The sequence below is a fragment of the Symphalangus syndactylus genome, chromosome 17, assembly GCF_028878055.3.
Source record: "Symphalangus syndactylus isolate Jambi chromosome 17, NHGRI_mSymSyn1-v2.1_pri, whole genome shotgun sequence".
NCBI classification, from domain to species: domain Eukaryota; kingdom Metazoa; phylum Chordata; class Mammalia; order Primates; family Hylobatidae; genus Symphalangus; species Symphalangus syndactylus.
The window spans coordinates 34,829,869-34,849,476 of NC_072439.2; the positions used below are offsets into that span (position 1 = coordinate 34,829,869).

The 19,608-nt window shown below is 43.0% G+C and overlaps 1 protein-coding gene across 1 annotated transcript in view; it reads right to left on the reverse strand.

Annotated features, from left to right (window-relative positions):
* The window catches only part of NCKAP1L (NCK associated protein 1 like), a 47,031-nt gene that overhangs the window by 14,360 nt on the left and 13,063 nt on the right, over nt 1-19,608 (reverse strand). The window contains exons 8-22 of the mRNA XM_055247258.2: nt 17,473-17,521; nt 17,220-17,376; nt 13,060-13,116; nt 12,081-12,177; nt 11,431-11,540; nt 11,135-11,267; nt 10,320-10,401; nt 10,080-10,138; nt 9,721-9,866; nt 8,220-8,352; nt 7,797-7,916; nt 5,494-5,639; nt 5,108-5,239; nt 2,311-2,529; nt 692-822 (exon numbers count right to left, since the gene is read on the reverse strand). Of these exons, the coding sequence (XP_055103233.1) occupies nt 692-822; nt 2,311-2,529; nt 5,108-5,239; nt 5,494-5,639; nt 7,797-7,916; nt 8,220-8,352; nt 9,721-9,866; nt 10,080-10,138; nt 10,320-10,401; nt 11,135-11,267; nt 11,431-11,540; nt 12,081-12,177; nt 13,060-13,116; nt 17,220-17,376; nt 17,473-17,521 (1,771 nt within the window). The remainder of the gene's footprint in view (nt 1-691; nt 823-2,310; nt 2,530-5,107; nt 5,240-5,493; nt 5,640-7,796; nt 7,917-8,219; nt 8,353-9,720; nt 9,867-10,079; nt 10,139-10,319; nt 10,402-11,134; nt 11,268-11,430; nt 11,541-12,080; nt 12,178-13,059; nt 13,117-17,219; nt 17,377-17,472; nt 17,522-19,608) is intronic.

Here is a 19,608-nt window from a genome sequence, read left to right on the forward strand (position 1 = left end):
AGTGAGTTAATATGTATAAACACTTAGAACTTAGCCCACAATAAATGGCATGTATCATCTCATCATCGTTATTATTAAACATCAGCAATCCAAACACTGGCTAAGACTCTAAAATGTATCCCTAAAGCATAAGACGCTAGCTGGGCACGGTGGCTCATGCCTGTACTCCCAGCACTTTGGGAGGCTGAGGCGGGCAGATCACGAGGTCAGCAGATCAAGACCATCCTGGCTAACATGGTGAAACTCCATCTCTACTAAAAATATGTATATATAAAAAATTAGTCCGGCATGGTGGCATGTGCCTGTAGTCCCAGCCATTCGAGAGGCTGAGGCGGGAGAATTGCTTGAACCCGGGAGGCGGAGGTTGCAGTGAGCCAAGGTCGTGCTGCTGCACTCCACCCTGGGCAACAGAGCGAGACTCCATCTCAAAAAAAAAAGAAGAAGGAGAAGAAGAAGATGCCATGACAGCAGACCACTATTTAATAATTCCAAACAGGAGAATGTCCTCCTTACACTTTATCCCTTACCCTTTACTATTAGGTTGATGCAAAAGGAACTGTGGTTTTTGCAATGAAAAGTAATTGCAAAAATTACTTTTGCACCAACCTAAATACACGTCCTAGTCTTTTATTCTCTGTGCATTGAAGGAAGGGCTCAGCTCCTTGACGAGAAGACCAGGCCCTGAGCTCACCAGAGATGTCAGAGAACTCCTCTGCACTGAAGTTCCGCTCCCCTTCTCTGGGCAGGCTGACGAAGGCCTGCATGGCTGGGGAGAGGATGATGGTCCCACTGCTTGCCTGTCTAAGCAGACTTTCCAAGTACCTACAGGGTTGGCCAAAAAAACATAGATTAGGGTCCAATCCCTTCTCCCTACCAGCATTCCCTACTACTACCACTGAGCTCAGAAAGAAAAACTCTGCAAAAGACTGGGGTAGGGAGAAGAAACTCAAAGAAGATGGCACAATTTCTAATTAACACCCCAAGCTGTTGGATCAAAAACAACTGGCAGTACTGGAATTCCACTTCGCCTCTAACCTGGAGGGTATTTTGCTATACCGTCAAATGCAATAGCATGCACTCCCTTCCCTCAACCACTGCTCTTTTCCAACAGCTGTATTCCCCTCACCCTTACCCTCTGTCAGGTAAGACAGGCTGAACCTGGCAACTACTTAGACTCCTTTGAAATATACTCTCAAACCTCCTGGGCAAAGAGGTACCTGTGAGCACAGGTCATCAGTCTCCAAATATTTCCTCCTGACCTCTAGGCAAACTTAAAGGAGCTGGGCTGCAGCCAATGTGGGCTGAGGAGGGCTTGACCAACCTGCCTCTCCCAGGCACGTGCTCTGGATCTGTATCTAATAGACATCACAAGCTAACTGCCAGTGGGCCAAACCCAGTCGAACTTTTTTTTTCCTTTGAATTTATGCTGAAACGGCTGACGGGGAAAGAGGGGCTGAATCACCTTCTCTGGTACCTATGGAAAATTCTTTGTCAAAATTTTGAAACAGATTTTTACATAAAAAATAAGGATTCAGCAGGGCAGCAATCAGGTGGAGCTAAGCGGTGGCTGTTCCCTTTAGAGGGGTATTCTCTCTCCAACTCCTCAAAGTCTCTGCCTGGCCCATGTGGCACATCCATTTACCTTTCCTGCCTGGCCCCAACTGGCATTTGCATTTGCAAACTTTGTTTCCCCTTGTTCTGGGGGGTTCTTTGCAGCCTGTCCCCTACTGAGCTGATTTTGGGTTAAGGGCGCCACCCAGTGGCTTGGGGAGGTAGGAATCCAGCTCTTTTCCATTCCTTAGCATGTCAAAGGAAACAGTGCTGATTCCCACCTTCTCCAGTTGCGGGGAGGAGGGAGGAGGCCCCCTTCTCTATGAAGAACAATAGTCACATCTGGGGACAAGGAGACGTTCCAGAGAGATGGTAGTAGGCAGATGGTTTTCAGAAGGAGAAGTGAGGGCAAAAGGAGAAATAAGAGAACTTTGGAAAGAGAAAGAGAGATCATTTGAAATTGAAACAGTAAGAATCCAAAAAAGAAAGGTTAAGAATTGGATATTAGAGGGAAAAGGTCAAATAACTGCAGGGTAGGCCAAAGGATGTTCCAGTGAAGGTGAGAAGGAAACTTCATGGTGGACAGAAGGGGATCTGGGCTTGTCTCAGGTTATTGCTCCATTCCTCAAGGAGAAGCAACCCTCCATTTGGGAGTCTATGACCCTGGGAGCTAAAATGCTCGGGCCCTCAGGTCCTACTGTGTAAAGGAAAAAGTTCCAACACAAAGTGAGGCAGTGGGAAAGCCTAAGCAACACTGACCAGTTTGTGTAGAGAGTGGTGATTGTCTGTTCCCCACAGGAATCCAGTGGTTGTGTCTGCTGCAGGAGGGCGTTGCGGATGACTCTGGAAGCATCTGCACCCAAAAACTGGGCCAGTGACTGTATGAAACCAATGTATGCTTTGACTCCTGCCAACAGCTCAGAAGGCCGTACGATCTCCTGGGTCGTGGCATTGTAGCCAGCCAGCCACACAATGGCTCTAGGTGATTAAAAAAAATATATATTAGAATTACAATCATAATGGTAAATACAGCAACAATTATTGAGTGTATATTGTATTCCAGGTGCTGTGCTAGGATTTTACTACACATATTATCTCATGTAAACCTCATAGTAACCTAATAAGCTAGAGACAGTTATTATCCTCATTTTTATAGATGAGGAAACTGAGACACAGAGATAATAAATCATTGCTGAAGACCACACAGCTGGCAGTGGCAGAGCTGGGACTTGATTCCAGTAACATTTGATCCCTAATTACTGTGCTTTTCTTCCTCCTCTGGAGAAATAGCTCAGGTATTAGAAGACCTGGGCTCTCTAATTCCATCTAACTCTACCTGAGAGTTCACACCCTCTGCATTCCCAGTGCCAGTATTTATCTTTTCTCCTTGAAAAGAATTAGTTCCGATCACTGTCAGAAATGGAAAACCATGCTTAGAAATCCTTGGAAGTATAGTAGAATCCTGAGTAGCCATGGCACGCCAGGGCTGAATAGAGATCATGCATGGCTGGCATGCAGCTATAGGCAACATTAGAGAGGGCAGAATAACTATCCACACTATATTATTGTAGGGGCACACCAGCAAGACCCCCTCACCACTGGACCCCCAACTCCTTTCAAAATACCTTCCCCAGGTATGTGAGATTTCACAATTAGAGTCAGTCCTCTGACTAAGGACTTTTTTCCTTGTTAAAATGTAAACCACAGAGGAAAGAGGAGTTTTTTGTTTGTTTTGTGTTTTTTGGCAAAATGCTCATGGCAGGGGGAGGGGATGGGAAAGTGGGGGCTGGTCTGCTCCGCAAATGAAAGGGAAAAGGCTCTCAAGTACCACTTGAGGGCAAATAATACAGAAGGGACAGACTAAGGGCAAGACTAATCTAATTTAGAGTTAACACTGAGGCCAAACCTCTAGGCCAACCCTAGGGCTTTGGGAACCACGATGTCAGTGAAGCAAGTATCAGAGATTATTCGGGTAAAACTTGAATGTCACACTCATGCTGCTCCAGGGCCTGGAAACCACCACCAGCATCTGAAGGCTTGCACATGGGCCATTATCAAACTGTCATCTTCCTGACATTGTGTATGCAACTGAGACACTTTCTTCCTTATAGTTAATGTGTATGTAATGAAAACAAACTAATTTAACTTCACCCAAGCAAAAACCTCAATTGAAAAATAAATTTGCTTCTCTGATAATCAAAACATAGATTCATAACTGGTTTCCCTGCTTCTGTCCTTGCCCCTGCTAATGTAGCCAGAGTAAAATATTGAGTCAAGTCTAATTACTACAGCTTTGCACAAAAACCGCCAAGGCTCCCCATCTCCCATCTCACTCAGAATAAAAGCCAAAGTCCTTACAATGACATATAAGCACATACACTATCTGCCACTTTTCTGACCTCCCTCACCTTACATCCTACCAGTCTCTCCCAGGCTCATAGTGCTGCAGACACACTGTCTTCCTCCATGTCCCTTGAACCTAGAAGGCATGTTCGAACCTCAGAGCCTTTGCACTTGCTGTTTCCTCTACCTAGAATGCTCTTTCCCCAATAGTCACGTGCCTGGCTTTCTCAGTGTCCTCACAGGTTTACTCAAATGTTACTTTCTCAAAGAGGCCTTTCCTGGCCACTCCATCTAAAACTGCAACACCTACTTCTGCCACCACCACCACCAGCACCAGCACCACACATACTTCCTATCTCCCTTTCCCGCTTTATTTTTCTGCTTGGCCCTTATCACTATCTAATCTACTATGTATTCTGCTTTCTTAGTTTGTTTATCTATCTTCTCCATTAGAAGTAAGCATGGAGGCCGAGGTTTTTATTTGCTTCGTATATTGCTGTATAAACAGCTTTTAGAATACTCCTGACACATAGCAGGTGCTCAATAAATATTTGTTGAATGAATGAATAAGCTACATACTCCAAAAGAAAACACAGAAGTGTTGAGACTTATTCATAATAATTCTTCCTCCTATTCGCCCACTTGCAGACTGTAGTGCCCAATTCCAGTGTGCCTCTTACTTTACGGGGCAATGGAGTGAGGGGCAAAGTGGAGGCAACGGATGTATTTTATTAAAGCCTAACATATGTCAGGAGCTTCGCACTCATTACTAACTTTAATTCTCTACCAATTCTCAATTACGGGTAATTCTCAATTATTCCATAAGTGAGGTAAATACCATTATCCTTACTTTACAAGGAAGGAAACTGGTTCAAATAAGTTTGACGATCTGCTCCAATGTCTTAGCTAATCACCAGGTTGTCAACACAGGGCTGCTCACTGCAAAGGCCTTGCTCATTCTACTAAACCAGTGGTTTCAATTTTGGGTGTTCATCAAAACCACCTATAGAGGTTTGGGGTTCCTTTTGTTTGCTTTTAATAGAGATGCTTGGGACCTATGCTAGACTGACTGCATCAGAATCTCCACCGTGTGGCATGACCACCAGGATGAATGTAATGGGACCCAACTTTGAAGACCACCATACTATACACAGAGGTATATGGTATGGTATGAGGACTACTGTCCAAACAGAGGACAAGGAAAGAGTGATACCTGTTGAGTCTGGCCTCCAGGTGGCTGCTGAGGTACTCAGAAGGGAAGATAGCATGTTCAAACACGGAGAAACTGTATACATGATTCATTGTCACTGCCAATTCTGTCAAGTTTAGGTGTAGCTTGTCCATGCTAGAAAGTAAAATGAGCCTGGATTACAGGTCTGGCACTGTCTGCTAATGTCTAGGAAGGACATGTCGGGCCTGTGACCCAGTTTCTAGGGATACTCAGCCTAGAAGAGTACACACTGATGTTTAAGTGCTTTTCCATGCCCCTCATTCCCCACCATGACTTGTGCTCTTTTTTTTCTGCGTCACCTTCCCTCTTTCCTTTCCTGCCTTCTTTGATGCAGTACCCAGCTGGCCGTCTAGGGCCCAGGTCCTCACTTGGTGACAATGCTGCGGTTCTTCCGGTGACTCTCAGCTCCTGGCTTGTCCCTCTCGGGCTCTCCTTTTCTGGGAGTCTGCCTCTGCTTCATGGTTTTCTTGTTCTTGGCTTTGCTGATTGTAGTGGCACAGTGCTTAGGTAGAAGCTTCAGAAACAAACACAGGTAAATGGAGAAAGGAGACTTGTTGCTAAAACGGCATCTGACAGTTATAAAAAGGTTGTTGTCCATTGTTGTCTGTTATTTTATCTTTCTGCCTCCCTCTCTCTTTCCTTCCATGCACCTCTTTCTTTAATGGGGGCCTATTCAGAATGTGCTCACCTCTTTCAGTTGTCATAAATATCTCTGCGTGTACAGGCTCTAAGTCTCAAGATGGCAGTGTCTTTCGGGGATCAGAACCTCACTCCCACACCCACATCCTGAGAGAACCTTTCTTAATGGAAAAACTCAAGTATAAAGAACAAGATCTAAAAGTCCCACTCAATTGTGCTTTGCAGGGTCTTCCAACATGGGAAAACAGTTATTTTTTGCTAGGTGGAACAATTATCTCATGTACTACATCCCTTCCTATTCTATCTCATGAGACAATTACCCACATCACCACAGCCCTCCAAAGATTTGGAGTTCACAATGCGGCCAGCATTGTCTTTCCACTTTTTTTTTTAACATCATATTTCTTGCTAATTAGCTTAAACATCAACCCGGCATCTCTTGTCTTCACTCAGACATCCTAGTCAGGCATCTCCTTCAAGGTGACTGGAATTCTCTCCATTTACTCCAGAGCTGCTGAGCATGAGCAGGGCATGTCTGGAAGCTCTTCAGTTGAAATCACTCTGAGAGCAGCATAAGAGCCACACAAGGAAACCAGTTTTGTTACTTCATAGTCACGCCTTCTTTTTTTAAATCCAAACTCCTGGCTGTTTCAAAAAACTCAAGTCCACCTTGATGGAAAAAGATGTGTCAACCCTGAGATTACGCAAAAGATTCTGAAAGCAGTTCCAAAATATGTAATTCCACTAGTAATGGCAATGCCACTAATTATTTAACTCAGAATGTTAACTTTAGAAAGCCTATACTCATTTGGCTGCAAAAGTTCTGATATGTGTGAAAATTATTCACATCAAGTTTTAGTCATCCCTGAGACAGCACAGAGCAAACCTCTTTACCAGTGTTCTTGCATGTAGTAGTCATTCATATTGACTGATGAGCTCTTCTTGGCTTTCTCAGCCTTTTGGCTGAGATTAAGCGTATTGAGTAATGAATACACCTGCAATTGTACTCATTTGCATATCTTCTTGCATTAATTATTTAAATTTCTTTCAAACATGTATTTATACTCCCTTTTCTCTTAAACTGGGACATTCCCCAAGGGCAGGAATTGTGTACCTTCCTTCTGGGTCCCCACCCAAAAACCCAGCACAGGGCTTTGTGCCCAGTAAGTACCAACTAATATAACAGGTAACATTTATTGAGTGCTGTATATCAAATATTAAATGTACTCTATTTCATCCTTATGACACTTCTGTGAAGAAAGTATTTTTATCCCCATTGTATGGAATTTGCATATGAAAAATAAAAAGGTTAAGTAATAATGTAACTGTGCATCTGTATACACACACACACACACGCACACGCACACACACACACACACACACACACATACACACACTCCCCATTACCAAGCCTGACTCAAAACCAGGAAAGGTGGGTAGTCTGGAAAACCCAAAAGACTCCCAGGCAACAGCAAAACAAGCTTCTCATTTTCAAATTTTCTGAAATTTAGGTTGAACTAATTATGACGAGGTGCTAAGAGTCAGTCAAGGGAGGAGAGGGGAAAAATAAGAAGAAAAAGGCAAGAAAGCAGCCTTGAGGATAAACACAAAAGAGGTGCCTCAAAATGTCCAGATAGCCACAGATTAGGATGCAGATAGATAGAAAGATGAGACAAGACAGGTGACCTGGGGGCCACTGTCCTTAGTATGTGTATGCAGGGCAAAGAGATTAGGGGTAAATTAGAAAGTTAACTCATCTCTCAGAACTGTTCAAGTGAGAGCACAGATTTTGTTGGAGTGCAGCTGTTCAAATAAGAGTATTTTTAGACACCTCTATCCAGTCCTAAGGGAGGAAAGACTGAAGGGACTACACTAAGAAAAGAATTCTGCCATAAACTCAAGTACAGAAAGGCCCTAGCCCTACTTCAGAGAAAGAGTTACTGAGCTTGGCATCTGAGAGGGAAACAAAGTTAGAGGGGAAGGCACTGAGGGCCGGCAGAGGGAAGAGTGAAATAGACAGGGCTGAGCCTACCTGCTCGCTCAGGTTTCGCTGCTCAGCACAGATCTCCAGGACGCAATTGCTGGTCTGCTTGGCCAACTCTTCCAGGAAGGAGTTGCAGTGGTGAAGACCATGGTTCTTCAGGTGGGGGTACTATGGGAAAGAGGGACCAAAGAAGAGACTGTCATCACCAGCACGGCCACTTCTTCCTCACAATACTGCTCTCATCCCTTGCCTGAATCTTACAGAAGATTCCTACCCATTCCTACGGAAGAAGAAACTGAGGCCCAGAGACAGGATACATTCTACATCAAGCTGAGATATTTAGGGAGTCGTATCATACATCTATGTTTATACCCTTTCTGGGACCAAAATCAATCCTTGGAATTGTGTTTTGGGTGATAAGGATGAGATGTGACTAGAAAGATGACAGGGTCTGGAGATCAGGATACCTACCTCCTCTGGGCACATCTCATGAGTGCAGTGGACAAAGTGAGCACAAATCAGGGGGAAAGCAATGGCGTAACGCAACATGGTAGGTTCCTCCAAGGTCATGGCAAACATCTTCTCAAAGATACGGAGATGAAAGCTGCAGAGAAATGGGAAGACTTTAAATCAGGATTTAGATCTTGTTAGTAAAGTGGTGAGTGAAAAATAAAGGACAAGAAAAATAGAGTTTAAGAGCTGGTCCCTTTGAGGTGGAGTGAATATTCATTCTTTCAAAAAACATTTACCGATATTTACTACTCCCTCCTTAATTCCCCTAACCCTTAAGATAGAAAGGAACCCAAGAAACTTTATCCTTCCAGACTTTTATAAAGGACCCCAGGCAAGTGTAATGATAATCTTCTTCCCTTTCCTTGCACAAAATTTGCTATTCTTCCCTTAGAACCTTGGCATGATTTGGGCCATTCCCCCTAATTTAGAAGTCCTTCAGTGGTGTTAATTCACATTCCTCTCAAAATTTAACACTCAGGCTCCAGAAAATCTTCTCAAATTAATCCCATGAGACTGATCTTTCCTCAACCCATGTCCTCTCAACTTCATGTACTCTTTTACACTTTCTTACATTTGCAAGTATTATGTTGATGTCCTTTTCACCTATAGGTATTATATCTCCCCAACTACATTGCTTACAGAAGGCACAGACAGCACATTGTGTTTTGTTGAATGAATGAATAAGCTACATACTCCTTGTTTGATCCTTCAAAGGGTGGAATTATGTACAACAGTGGTCACCTAGAAACGTCAAGTGCTATCTAAGGAAGACAAAATCATTCAGCTCATTCTCCAAAGTCCCTATTCTCTAGGCCTCTCACTTATTTTCACTCCTGTCCACTAAAACTCAAAGTTTTTCCTGTTTCTTTTAAATCACAATGTTCCTAGAGTTAAAAAAATAATAATAATAATCTGAAGAAGTTTCCAAAGAGAGGAGATTGAAACTAGACATATGGGCTAACTACCCCAGAGAAGGGAAGACTATGTAAAATCCAAATGGCTTTCCACAAAAGAACAAAAGGGAATACAGAACAAAAGGGAATCAACTTCAAATTCCTATCACTTAAGATTATTGGTAAAAAGCTGACACAAGTGAGCTGTGGAGTTTAGGCACCTTAGGGAGATCTCAAAAAAAGTAACACTTCCCAATTGTCTAGGGGAATGACAGTTCTCCACAGAGGCCAGGCAAGAGAGCAAATGAATTGATAACGAGCTCTGGTTCAGAGCTTGGTGGCTCTTGCCTGTAATCCCAGCTACTCAGGAGGCTGAGGTAGGAGGACTGCTTGAGGCCAGGAGTTCAAGACCAGCCTGGGCAACATAGTGAGACCTGTCTCTCTGGAAAAAAAAAAAAAAAAAAAAAACTTAAAAAAAATTCCTTGAAGTAAGTGGCATAATGGAGAAAAAAATGAAAAAAGGAAACAATAAAACTTTTTAAAGAGAGCTCTGAACCAAGACATACCAGAAAGTAGACAGATCAGAAGTTTCCACCAGCAGTTTTTCTACTGAGTCCAGCATTCGGGAGTGGAAGACAATGAGGTTCATCACCTTGGCTAGGTCGGGGTTCTCATGCAGGTGCAGAGGGGCCTTAGCCACGCTAGTGTATGCCTGCAGTTGGAGTTGGGAAAGGTGGAGAAAAATAAGATGAATGAAAAGGGCCCCCAGCCTTGGAATTGCAGTTTGGCCTGAGTCTGTCTTGTCCAATTGGCAGTTTTCAAAGTTGACTCACTCCATAAAGCAAATTTAGGAGATAAAAAGAGAAGGGATTGTGGGGGAGGAAGAATCTGAGGCTGGGAATCTTTAATAGGAACAGATCATTACCTGTAGGCGGAACCAGTCCAGCCTCAATCCTGAGAATTCAAATTTCTCTCCATTATCAACTGCAAGAAAAACAGAAGTATAAAAGGAAACAATAAACAGCACACCAATATCCAACTGCATAGAATGGTAGATCCTCTTCAAAAATATCTTGTCCTACTTCCTGGCTCAAAGATCAATATTTCCAGATAAAAGATGTTCATCCTCACATATGTCCTGCCTCCCCCACCTCCCTCCAGTTACCTTGTTTGAGATTCAGAGAGGAGAGGGTACTGACGAATGAGGACATGATGATGGACTCCTCCTCTGGACACACAGACAAGTTCTAAAAGAGGAGCTGCAGTTACTGTCAAGTGGGCATAGGTTCCCCAGGACAGAAACTAGGACCATGAGGCTCAGTCAGCATGTGAAGGTAGAAAGAATTGCTAAGTGCCAAAAACAGAGAGAAAAAGCCAAGCAAGAGATGGAGGAAACTTCCTGGGTTCCCTGCCTTCTAACATCCAATTTCTCTTTATTTTTCTCCCCTATTTCTATGTAATTTCACTTAGTGGGGAAAAAAAGACTGCTGAGATTATTAGTCCTTTCTTTTTCTTTTAACAAATATGAAGGGGCAGATTGGACCTTTTTTTGTTTGTTTGTTTTGGTTTTTTCTTTTGAGACAGAGTCTCGCTCTGTCACCCAGGCTGGAATGCAGTGGCGCGATCTTGGCTCACTGCAAGCTCTGCCTCTCGGGTTCACTCCCTTCTCCTGCCTCAGCCTCCCGAGTAGCTGGGACTACAGGTGCCTGCCACCACGCCTGGCTAATTTTTTTTGCATTTTTAGTAGAGACGGAGTTTCACCGTGTTAGCCAGGATGGTCTCGATCTCCTGACCTCGTGATCCGCCCGCCTCAGCCTCCCAAAGTGCTGGGATTACAGGCATGAGCCACCGCGCCTGGCCTAGATTGGACCTTTTGACACCCAATTTACAGAGCATGAGATTCAGCCAGAGTGGTTTCAATAGGAAAATCACTAGGGATCATCCTGAAATTTCCAAAGTATAATCAATTAAACATCATACCTGAATGATGTCACTGAGCACAAGAGCATCAAATCTTGCCAAGTACTGAAGGTGGTATTGCTGTATCACTTTGATGTGTCTTCGGACCAGAGACCTAATCCCCTCCAACAAGAAAAGTAGCTCTGCAATGCTCCTATAAAGTTTAGGATGAGAACAGAGATGAATAAGACTAGAAATATGAACTGAGACAAACACAGTGATAACAGGGCAGAAACTGAGACCTCCTGAGGTCATCTGATGCCTCCCTGTCCCCAGTCCATGTAAGGACAAGGTTCTTAGCCATGTCGAGTACTAACGAGTCAGCATAGTCCTCAGGAGTCTTTGTCTTGGTGACATTCTCTGTGTGGCGAACCAGCCAGGTGACTTCATCACGAACGAAGGACAGGGCCATGAAAGCAAAAAGAGCCTATGGAGAGGTGGAGACCGTTCGAATTTTCCACTTTAAAAATGGATTTCAAAGCACAGAGAAAGCTCCCCTGATAATATAGGTATGGATGTAATTGTGTAGCCACAACAGTGTCAATAATAAACATTCAGACTCACCAAAAAACCTCAACTATATAACACACGATCAGACAGGTACACATGTTGACACTGGCTCACAATTAGTACCCTTCTCTCCCTATCAAATTAAGTTTTAGAAATATTTACTGGGCATTTATGTGGCTTGAAACAAAAAAACAAGCTCTGTCTCCAATTAGTTCACATTCAAATAGAGGATAAGACAAGTATAAAAGTAGCTATAATACACGACATACTATGTATAGTGCCAAAAAAAGAGATACAAAAGGTTTTGGGGTACTCCAAGAATGTTCAAGGGAACCAGCATATATACATACAAATGAATCAAAAAAGACTCAGAAAGGCAAAATCTCATGAATGCCATGTAGCTACACAGTCTCTTATCACTGGCCATCATCCCCCTCCCAACATTTCTTCCTCTTGCCTTGGGACCCAGTAGTCCTGGTTCATCAGCCAACACAGTCTCCAGCTCCTTCACTGCCATCCGCAGAAATTGCCGCCGTTGACAATGAAACTGGCCGCTAAGGAAGTAAAGGGGAACATGACTGTCACCTCTCCCACCCTTAAAAACCCTCCACACGCAGCACAGAAGAAAGCTATATTTAGGAAGGGATGTCAGGCAGAAGGAAGGTTCAATGCTCAAGTTAGACTTGGTTTAAAAAACAAAAAAGGGCCAGGAGTGGTGGCTCTTGCCTATAATTCCAGCACTTTGGGAGGCCGAGGTGGGCAGATCACCTGAGGTCAGGAGTTGGAGACCAGCACGGCCAACATGGCGAAACCCTGTCTCTACTAAAAATACAAAAATTAGCTGGGCGTGGTGGTGGGTGCCTGTAATCCCAGCTACTCAGAAGGCTGAGGCAGGAGAATCACTTGAACCCAGGAGGCGGAGGTTGCAGTGAGCCGAGATCATGCCATTGCACCCGGCGTGGGCAACAGAGCGAGACTCCGTCTCAAAAAAAAAAAGAAAAAAGAATTTATGGGGCAGCAGCAAGTTCTTGGATTGAGGCAATAAAGCTGTACAGAGGCCGGGCGCGGTGGCTCACGCTTGTAATCCCAGCACTTTGGGAGGCCGAGGCGGGCGGATCACGAGGTCAGGAGATCGAGACCACGGTGAAACCCCGTCTCTACTAAAAAATACAAAAAATTAGCCGGGCGTCGTGGTGGGCGCCTGTAGTCCCAGCTACTCGGAGAGGCTGAGGCAGGAGAATGGCATGAACCCGGGAGGCGGAGCTTGCAGTGAGCCGAGATTGCGCCACTGCACTCCAGCCTGGGCGACAGAGCAAGACTCCGTCTCAAAAAAAAAAAAAAGCTGTACAGAAACTAAGCATGGCTTAGGTGAGAACAAAAGTGAGAAGAAATTCCTATTCCATCCCCTCTCAGAGAGTGCATTCACCACCCTTTACCTGTTTGCAATTACGTGTTCCTTGCTCTCCTTTATGTCTGCCACTCGCTTGCCGTACCTGAGGATTGACACAAGCACAGTGGGGTTGACCATACTACCCATTAGGGCCCTTGCCTCACCTTCCCAGTCCTCAGAGAGTCCAGCCTATACCCTGGTGGGAGCATGGGCAGCCCTCACGGGCAGGATCTTTCCAAACCCTACTTCTCACTCTAGCCTATTAATAAAAGACTCACAGCTTAGAGATCATTCAACTCCACCTCATAATTTTACAGATACAGAAAATAATACCTAGGGAAGGGAAATGACTTGTCAAGGTCACACAGGGCTTTAATGGCAAAGCTGGGGCTAGACTTCTCTTCCTGTGCTCCTGCCTTGTCTCCTTCAAATCAAGGCACTCTTCCAGGTTTGAGGGGGATAAAGGGAGCAGTGTATAAATATAACACAGGCCTTGCTCTCAAGTAAAAGTAGTTACTCAATCTCTACCTTGGGTCCCATTCCCACCAACTTCCTTTTAGAATTTCTCTTTATCAGTTGTCTTTTTTAATACTTTAATCTCTCCTTCTCCCCTGGCTTATTCTCTTCTCCCAACAAATAAGTTCAAAGCCTCCCTTATTCTAAGAAGACCCTTGCCTGACCCTGACAATCCACCGAATTCTGCTTATCTTCCCACACCACCAAACTTCTCCAAAGAGACACCTATACTCTCTCTACTTCCTCACCTCTCACTGACCCTTGAATCCCACAAAGCCTTCAGCACTAAGCAGCTGCTCTCTCTAAAGTCAATGTGAACTTTTGAATCACCAAATTAGAAGGCCTTTTCATTGTTTTTAATTTTCTGCAATATTTGATTCTCCTAACCACATCTCTTTTTTTCTACTAGTGACCCATGCTCAGAATCCCAGCATTGTCTTAGACTCTTTCCTCTCTATGTTCCTTATATTTGTTTTCTCTTGTCCTGTATCACTATTGCCACCACATTATTGGGACTTCATCACCTCTAATTTCCCTTCTCCAAACCACTAGTTTATTGAACTAGCACAAAATCAAAGAAGTTTGGAGTTGGAAAGTATCTTAATTAAATCAAGATTCAACTTCACAGCAATCCTGTTGGATAATTATTTTAATCTCTGCACAGCACAATGGAAAGAGAAAAGATTAAGAGTCCAGAAACCTGGAATTGTGTCCTAATTTCACCTCTTATTGAGTGACACTGAGACTGAGCCTCCATTTTCTCATTTATAAAAAAAGATATTAATACTTGTTCTTGAATTTTCATGAAGATAAATTAGATCATTTATGTCAAAGAACTCCCTAAACTATAAATCATACAAGTTAGTTGCTGCTCTTAGTGATGGAGAACTGAACACCCTTCGAACATCTCTTCCATTCCTTAGAAGCAGTACTCAATGCCCAAATCCACCTCCTGTAATTTCTAATTAGTAATCTCAGATTTACTCTTTCTAACTCTGGCAATGGTTTTTAATGATAATACTTTGTTGTTGAGCGTGTGAGAAATCAGTATTCCTATAGGCTCTTGATAATAACTGGTTAGAGCGCAATTTGGTAAGAGCTATTAAAATTTGAAATGTACATACCCTTTACTTCAGCAATTCCACTTCTAAGAATTTAGCCTGTAGAAATATTCACAGATTCAAGGCCAGGCGTGGTGGCTCACGCCTGTAATCCCAGCACTTTGGGAGGCCGAGGTGGGTGGATCACCTGAGATCAGGAGTTCGCGACCAGCCTGGCCAACATGGTAAAACCCCGTCTCTACTAAAAATACAAAAAATTAGCCAGGGGTGGTGGTACATGCCTGTAATCCCAGCTACTCGGAAGGCTGAAACAGGAGAAGCGCTCAAACCCGGGAGGTGGAGGTTACAGTGAACCAAGATGGCACCATTGCACTCCAGCCTGGGCAACAAGGGCAAAACTCAAGTCTCAAAAAAAAAAAAAAAAAAAGAAAGAAAAGAAAAAAATATTCACAGATTCACAAAGATATATGTCTAAGAATGTTCATTATAGCATTGTTTATAATGATTTTTTAAAATGGAAACAGTTTAAATATCCATCAATAGAGGATTTTGTAAATAAATTATGTTACAACCACATAATGTAACATTATTCAACTGTTATAATAAGTCTCTATAGACTGATACTCAAAGATATCCAAAACATAGTAAGTTTTTTTAAGCAAACCATGGAACATAATATAGAGTGTGGATCCATTGCTTTTTAAAAATTCCTTTCATAAGGTTGAAAATACATGCCACCTTTATGTGTTTATACACACACACACACACACACACACACATCTGAAGGATGCACATCAAAATGTTCTGGGAGGTGATAGTGTAGTCAACTTCCACTTTGCACTTTTTACATTTCTGGATGTTTTATTTGCAACCAGAAAAAAAAAATTGGTATTTTGACCCTTTCCTTAAACCCACTCCTCCTTCTCATTTTACCTCTCTCTATTCTTCCCTTTACAGTCAAACTTTGGAAGAGTTGTTTATTAAATTCCACATCTCTCACTTGCTCCTAAACTCACTGCAGCCCAGCTTTCAACTTTACCACTCAGGTTGTTCACAACAAGGGCACTAAAACCATCTTTAGAGCCAAATCCAATGAACATTTTTTCAATTCTTATTTTATTTGATCTCTCAACATCATCTAACAGATCACTGGTCCTTCCTTCTAGGAATGCTTTCTTTGTTGGCTTCTCTTTTCCCTCTTCTTTTCAATATCTCCCACTGATTTCTCTGGCCCTCAAATACCAACATATGCAGAGGTTTATCCCATTCTGTTCTCACTCCGCATGTGCTCTTGAGTAATCTCAAGTACTCTCCTGGCTTTAATTACCGACTCAGCAATCTTTATCTGAATCCAGACCTCACTCCCAAGTTTCAGAACCATAAAATAGAAGGCCTAACACATCTATCTTCAGTGTCCCACAGACATTTCAAAGTCAACCTGTTTAAAACTAACCACACAATCTTTCCCCCACAAACTTGCTTTTATCACATGCTCTCTTATCTCAAGGAATGCCAGATATCCACGCCAGAAACTTCCACATCATCCTCAATTCGTCCTAATTTACTTAATTCATCTCTGCCTCTAGTTTTGCCCATCTAATTTCTTTTCTTCCATGCAGCCAGAATGATCTTTTCTAAAATGCAAATATGATCATGTCACTCCCCTGTCTGAAATCACTCAATAGTTCCCCATCCTCTTTGGGATGGATTCAAACTCCATAGCAAACCATAAAACATCCTAATTTACCTCTCCAAATTCATCTCTCAACATCTTCATTTCTATAACCCAGCTGCCCATGCACTGAACTACATGAACTTCTCAGAACTTGCCATTCTCTTTGTTGCCTCAAAAATCTTGATAGTTTCTCTGCCTAGAATATCTTTCTTTGCCTCAAGCAACTCCCCTACCTTTCTACCCAATGAGCAGGCACACACACACACAATTACTCACACATACACACACACACACACACACACTCTTCAACTGTTTAGCCTTTCAGATCTACCTGTCTCCAGGTTTTTCCAGATCCTGAGAGGCCAGTTTAAGTGTCCTTCTAAATGCTTCCACAGTACTTTGTGTTTACACATTATAATCTCTTACTCTATCAAACAATTTGTTTATTTTCTACCAATTCATAGACTCCTCGAGAGCAGAAACTGTCTTTTTTTTTTTCTTTAACAAGTACATGGCACTTACAATGTACCAGGAACTTTTCTACCTGCTTTACAAATAATAACCCTTTTATTCTTCACAACAACCCTATGAGGTAGGCCATAGGGAGATACTGCTATTATCCACATTTTATAGATGAGGAAATTGAGGTAATGGCATAGGAAATTTGAGCAACTTGCCCAAGGCCACACGACTAGTGGTAGAGCCTGAATTCAAACCCAAGCAATCTGGTTTCAGAGTCTATGCTCTTAACCTCCATGTTATCTTATTCATTATTGTATCCCTAAAACCCAGTGAAGCACTTAGCTAATAGTAGGTATTTAATGTATACTTCTTCAATAGTTAGAATTAATCGTTACCACCTGTATCTGGGAACACTTGTGGAGACTGAAAAAGGATGTTGGGAGGGGCTAAAAACTATTCAAGGAAGATCAGTTTGGCTCTCGTGTTTCTCACCCTTTCAAACTGCTAAACAGGTCCTCGGTGACTTTGTGCACCTGCAGCACATCCTCACGGATAAGGGTGATGTACAGGGAGCCCTGCAGACACAGCTTCCACAGCTTCTGGCACTGGCTATTGGAGTTGAGGCACGCATGACAAAGAAGAAACCCAACTGTAGGTGGGAAAACAGTGCCGAGAAGACTTTTAGAACTTGTTCTTCATGTAACATGCTGCTTCATCCACTCCCATGTAATCCCACTAAACTTACTGATAATCCAGCGCTCCATTACTTCCACAGACAGATACTCACAGGCCATCTGTGAGAAGAGAAGAAAAGATGATCAGTTATTTAACTTGGCCTTCCTCTAAAGGAGAAAGGACAAGCTAGAATCTGAGTATCAAAACTAACTTTTGGCCAGGAGTGGTGGCTAACGCTTTTAATCCCAACACTTCGGGAGGCAGGGGCAGGAGGATAGCTTGAGGCCAGGAGTTCAAGACCAGCCTGGGCAACACAGTGTGACCTTGTCTCTACAAAAAATTTAAAAATTAGCCAGACATGGCGGTGTGCACCTGTAGTCCTAGGTACTCAGGAGGAGGAGATAGGAGGATCTCTTGGACCCAGGAGGTCAAGGCTGCAGTGAGCTGTGATTGTATCACTGCACTCCAGCCTAGGCAACAGAGCAAAACCCTGTCTCTAAATTTTTTTAAAAAACTAACTTTTATTTTACCAGACTAGTTTAGGGCACATTGATAAACCAACAGCAGGGAAGCCTGCCAATAATGGAGGTGATGAGGCACGGGAAGTGGAGTGAGGGAAAAACAATACAGTTGAGAAAAGAAAGAGGAACTTGGGCTGGAAGTCAGAACAAGCAAAAGGTTTAACATAACTTCTCTTCAACAGTTCAGATATTTTTAATAACAATGAAATGAGGAGAGCAAGACTCAAAAACCTTCTCATGATTTCTCCCTGTGATGGTTAACCTTTGGGTTCTTTCACCGCTTAAAGTGTAAATCACTAGTTTGGCACTTATCACTAATCATGTACCATCAGTTGTATTTTTATGACTACATGGCATATATTCCCTACCAGACTATAAGTTCTTTGAGGGAAGGACTTTGAGCCCACAGTCATCAAACAAAAACATTAATTAATTAATTAATTAATTGATTCCTGGCCAGGCACAGTGGCTCACACATATAATCCAGCACTTTGGGAGGCCAAGGCAGGAGGATCACTTGAGCCCAGGAGTTCAAGACCAGCCTGGGCAACATAGTGATACCTCGTCTCTACAAAAAAATAAACAGGCTGGGCACGGTGGCTCATGCCTGTAATCCCAGCACTTTGGGAGGCCAAGACACACAGATCACTTGAGGTCAGGAGTTCAAGACCAGCCTGGCCAACATGGTGAAACCCTGTCTCTACTAAAGATACAAAAAAAAAAAAAAAAAAAATTACCCAGGTGTGGCAGCACGTGCCTGTAGTCCCAGCTACTTGGGAGGCTGAGACAGAAGAATTGCTTGAACCAGGATGGGGAGGTTGCAGTGAGCCAAGATCATGCCACTGCACTCCAGCCTGGGTGATAGAGTGAGATGCTGTCTCAAAAATTAAAATTAAAATTAAATAAAATAAAATTAGCCAACCATGGTGGCACACACACCTGTAGTCCCAGCTACTCAGGAGGCTGAAGTGGGAGGATCATTTGAGCCCAGGAGGTGGAGGCTGCAGTAAGCAGTGATCATGCTAGTGTACTCCAGCCTGGGTGACAGAGTAACACAGTGTCTCAAAAAAATAAAAATAAGTTAATTGATTCCTAAAATCAAGTTGCTGCTAGGCTTAATAGGTGCCTAATGACTCTGTTTCATCCATTCATTCATTCTATGAATATTTACTAAATTCCTTCTATGGACAGGCTAACTGCTTATAGATCACTTTTGTTAAACCACTAACCCTGATCCAAACAAAAGCCCCAAACCAACCACGATTTTTTAGCTACAAGAAGTGCTCAACTTAGAGGCATACCCTAGAAGAAGACTAAAGCATTCTTTAGTACTGATATTTCCTGAAAGAAGCACCCTCTACAGAGATGATGGCCTTGGCAAAGAGAATGCTTCCACTAAACAAAGGAAAAGCCTTTCTTTCTTTTTCCTTCTTTCTTTCTTTCTTTCTTTCTTTCTTTCTTTCTTTCTTTCTTTCTTTCTTTCTTTCTCTTTCTTTCTTTTCTTTTCTTTCTTTTTTCTGTTGAGACGGTCTCCCTCTGTTGCCCAGGCTGGAGTGCAGCGGCATAATCTCGGCTCACTGCAAACTCCCTGCCTCGGGCTCCCGTGATTCTCCCGCCTCGGCCTGCCGAATATCTGGGATTGCAGGCGCACACCACCACGCCTGGCTGGTTTTTGTGTTTTTGGT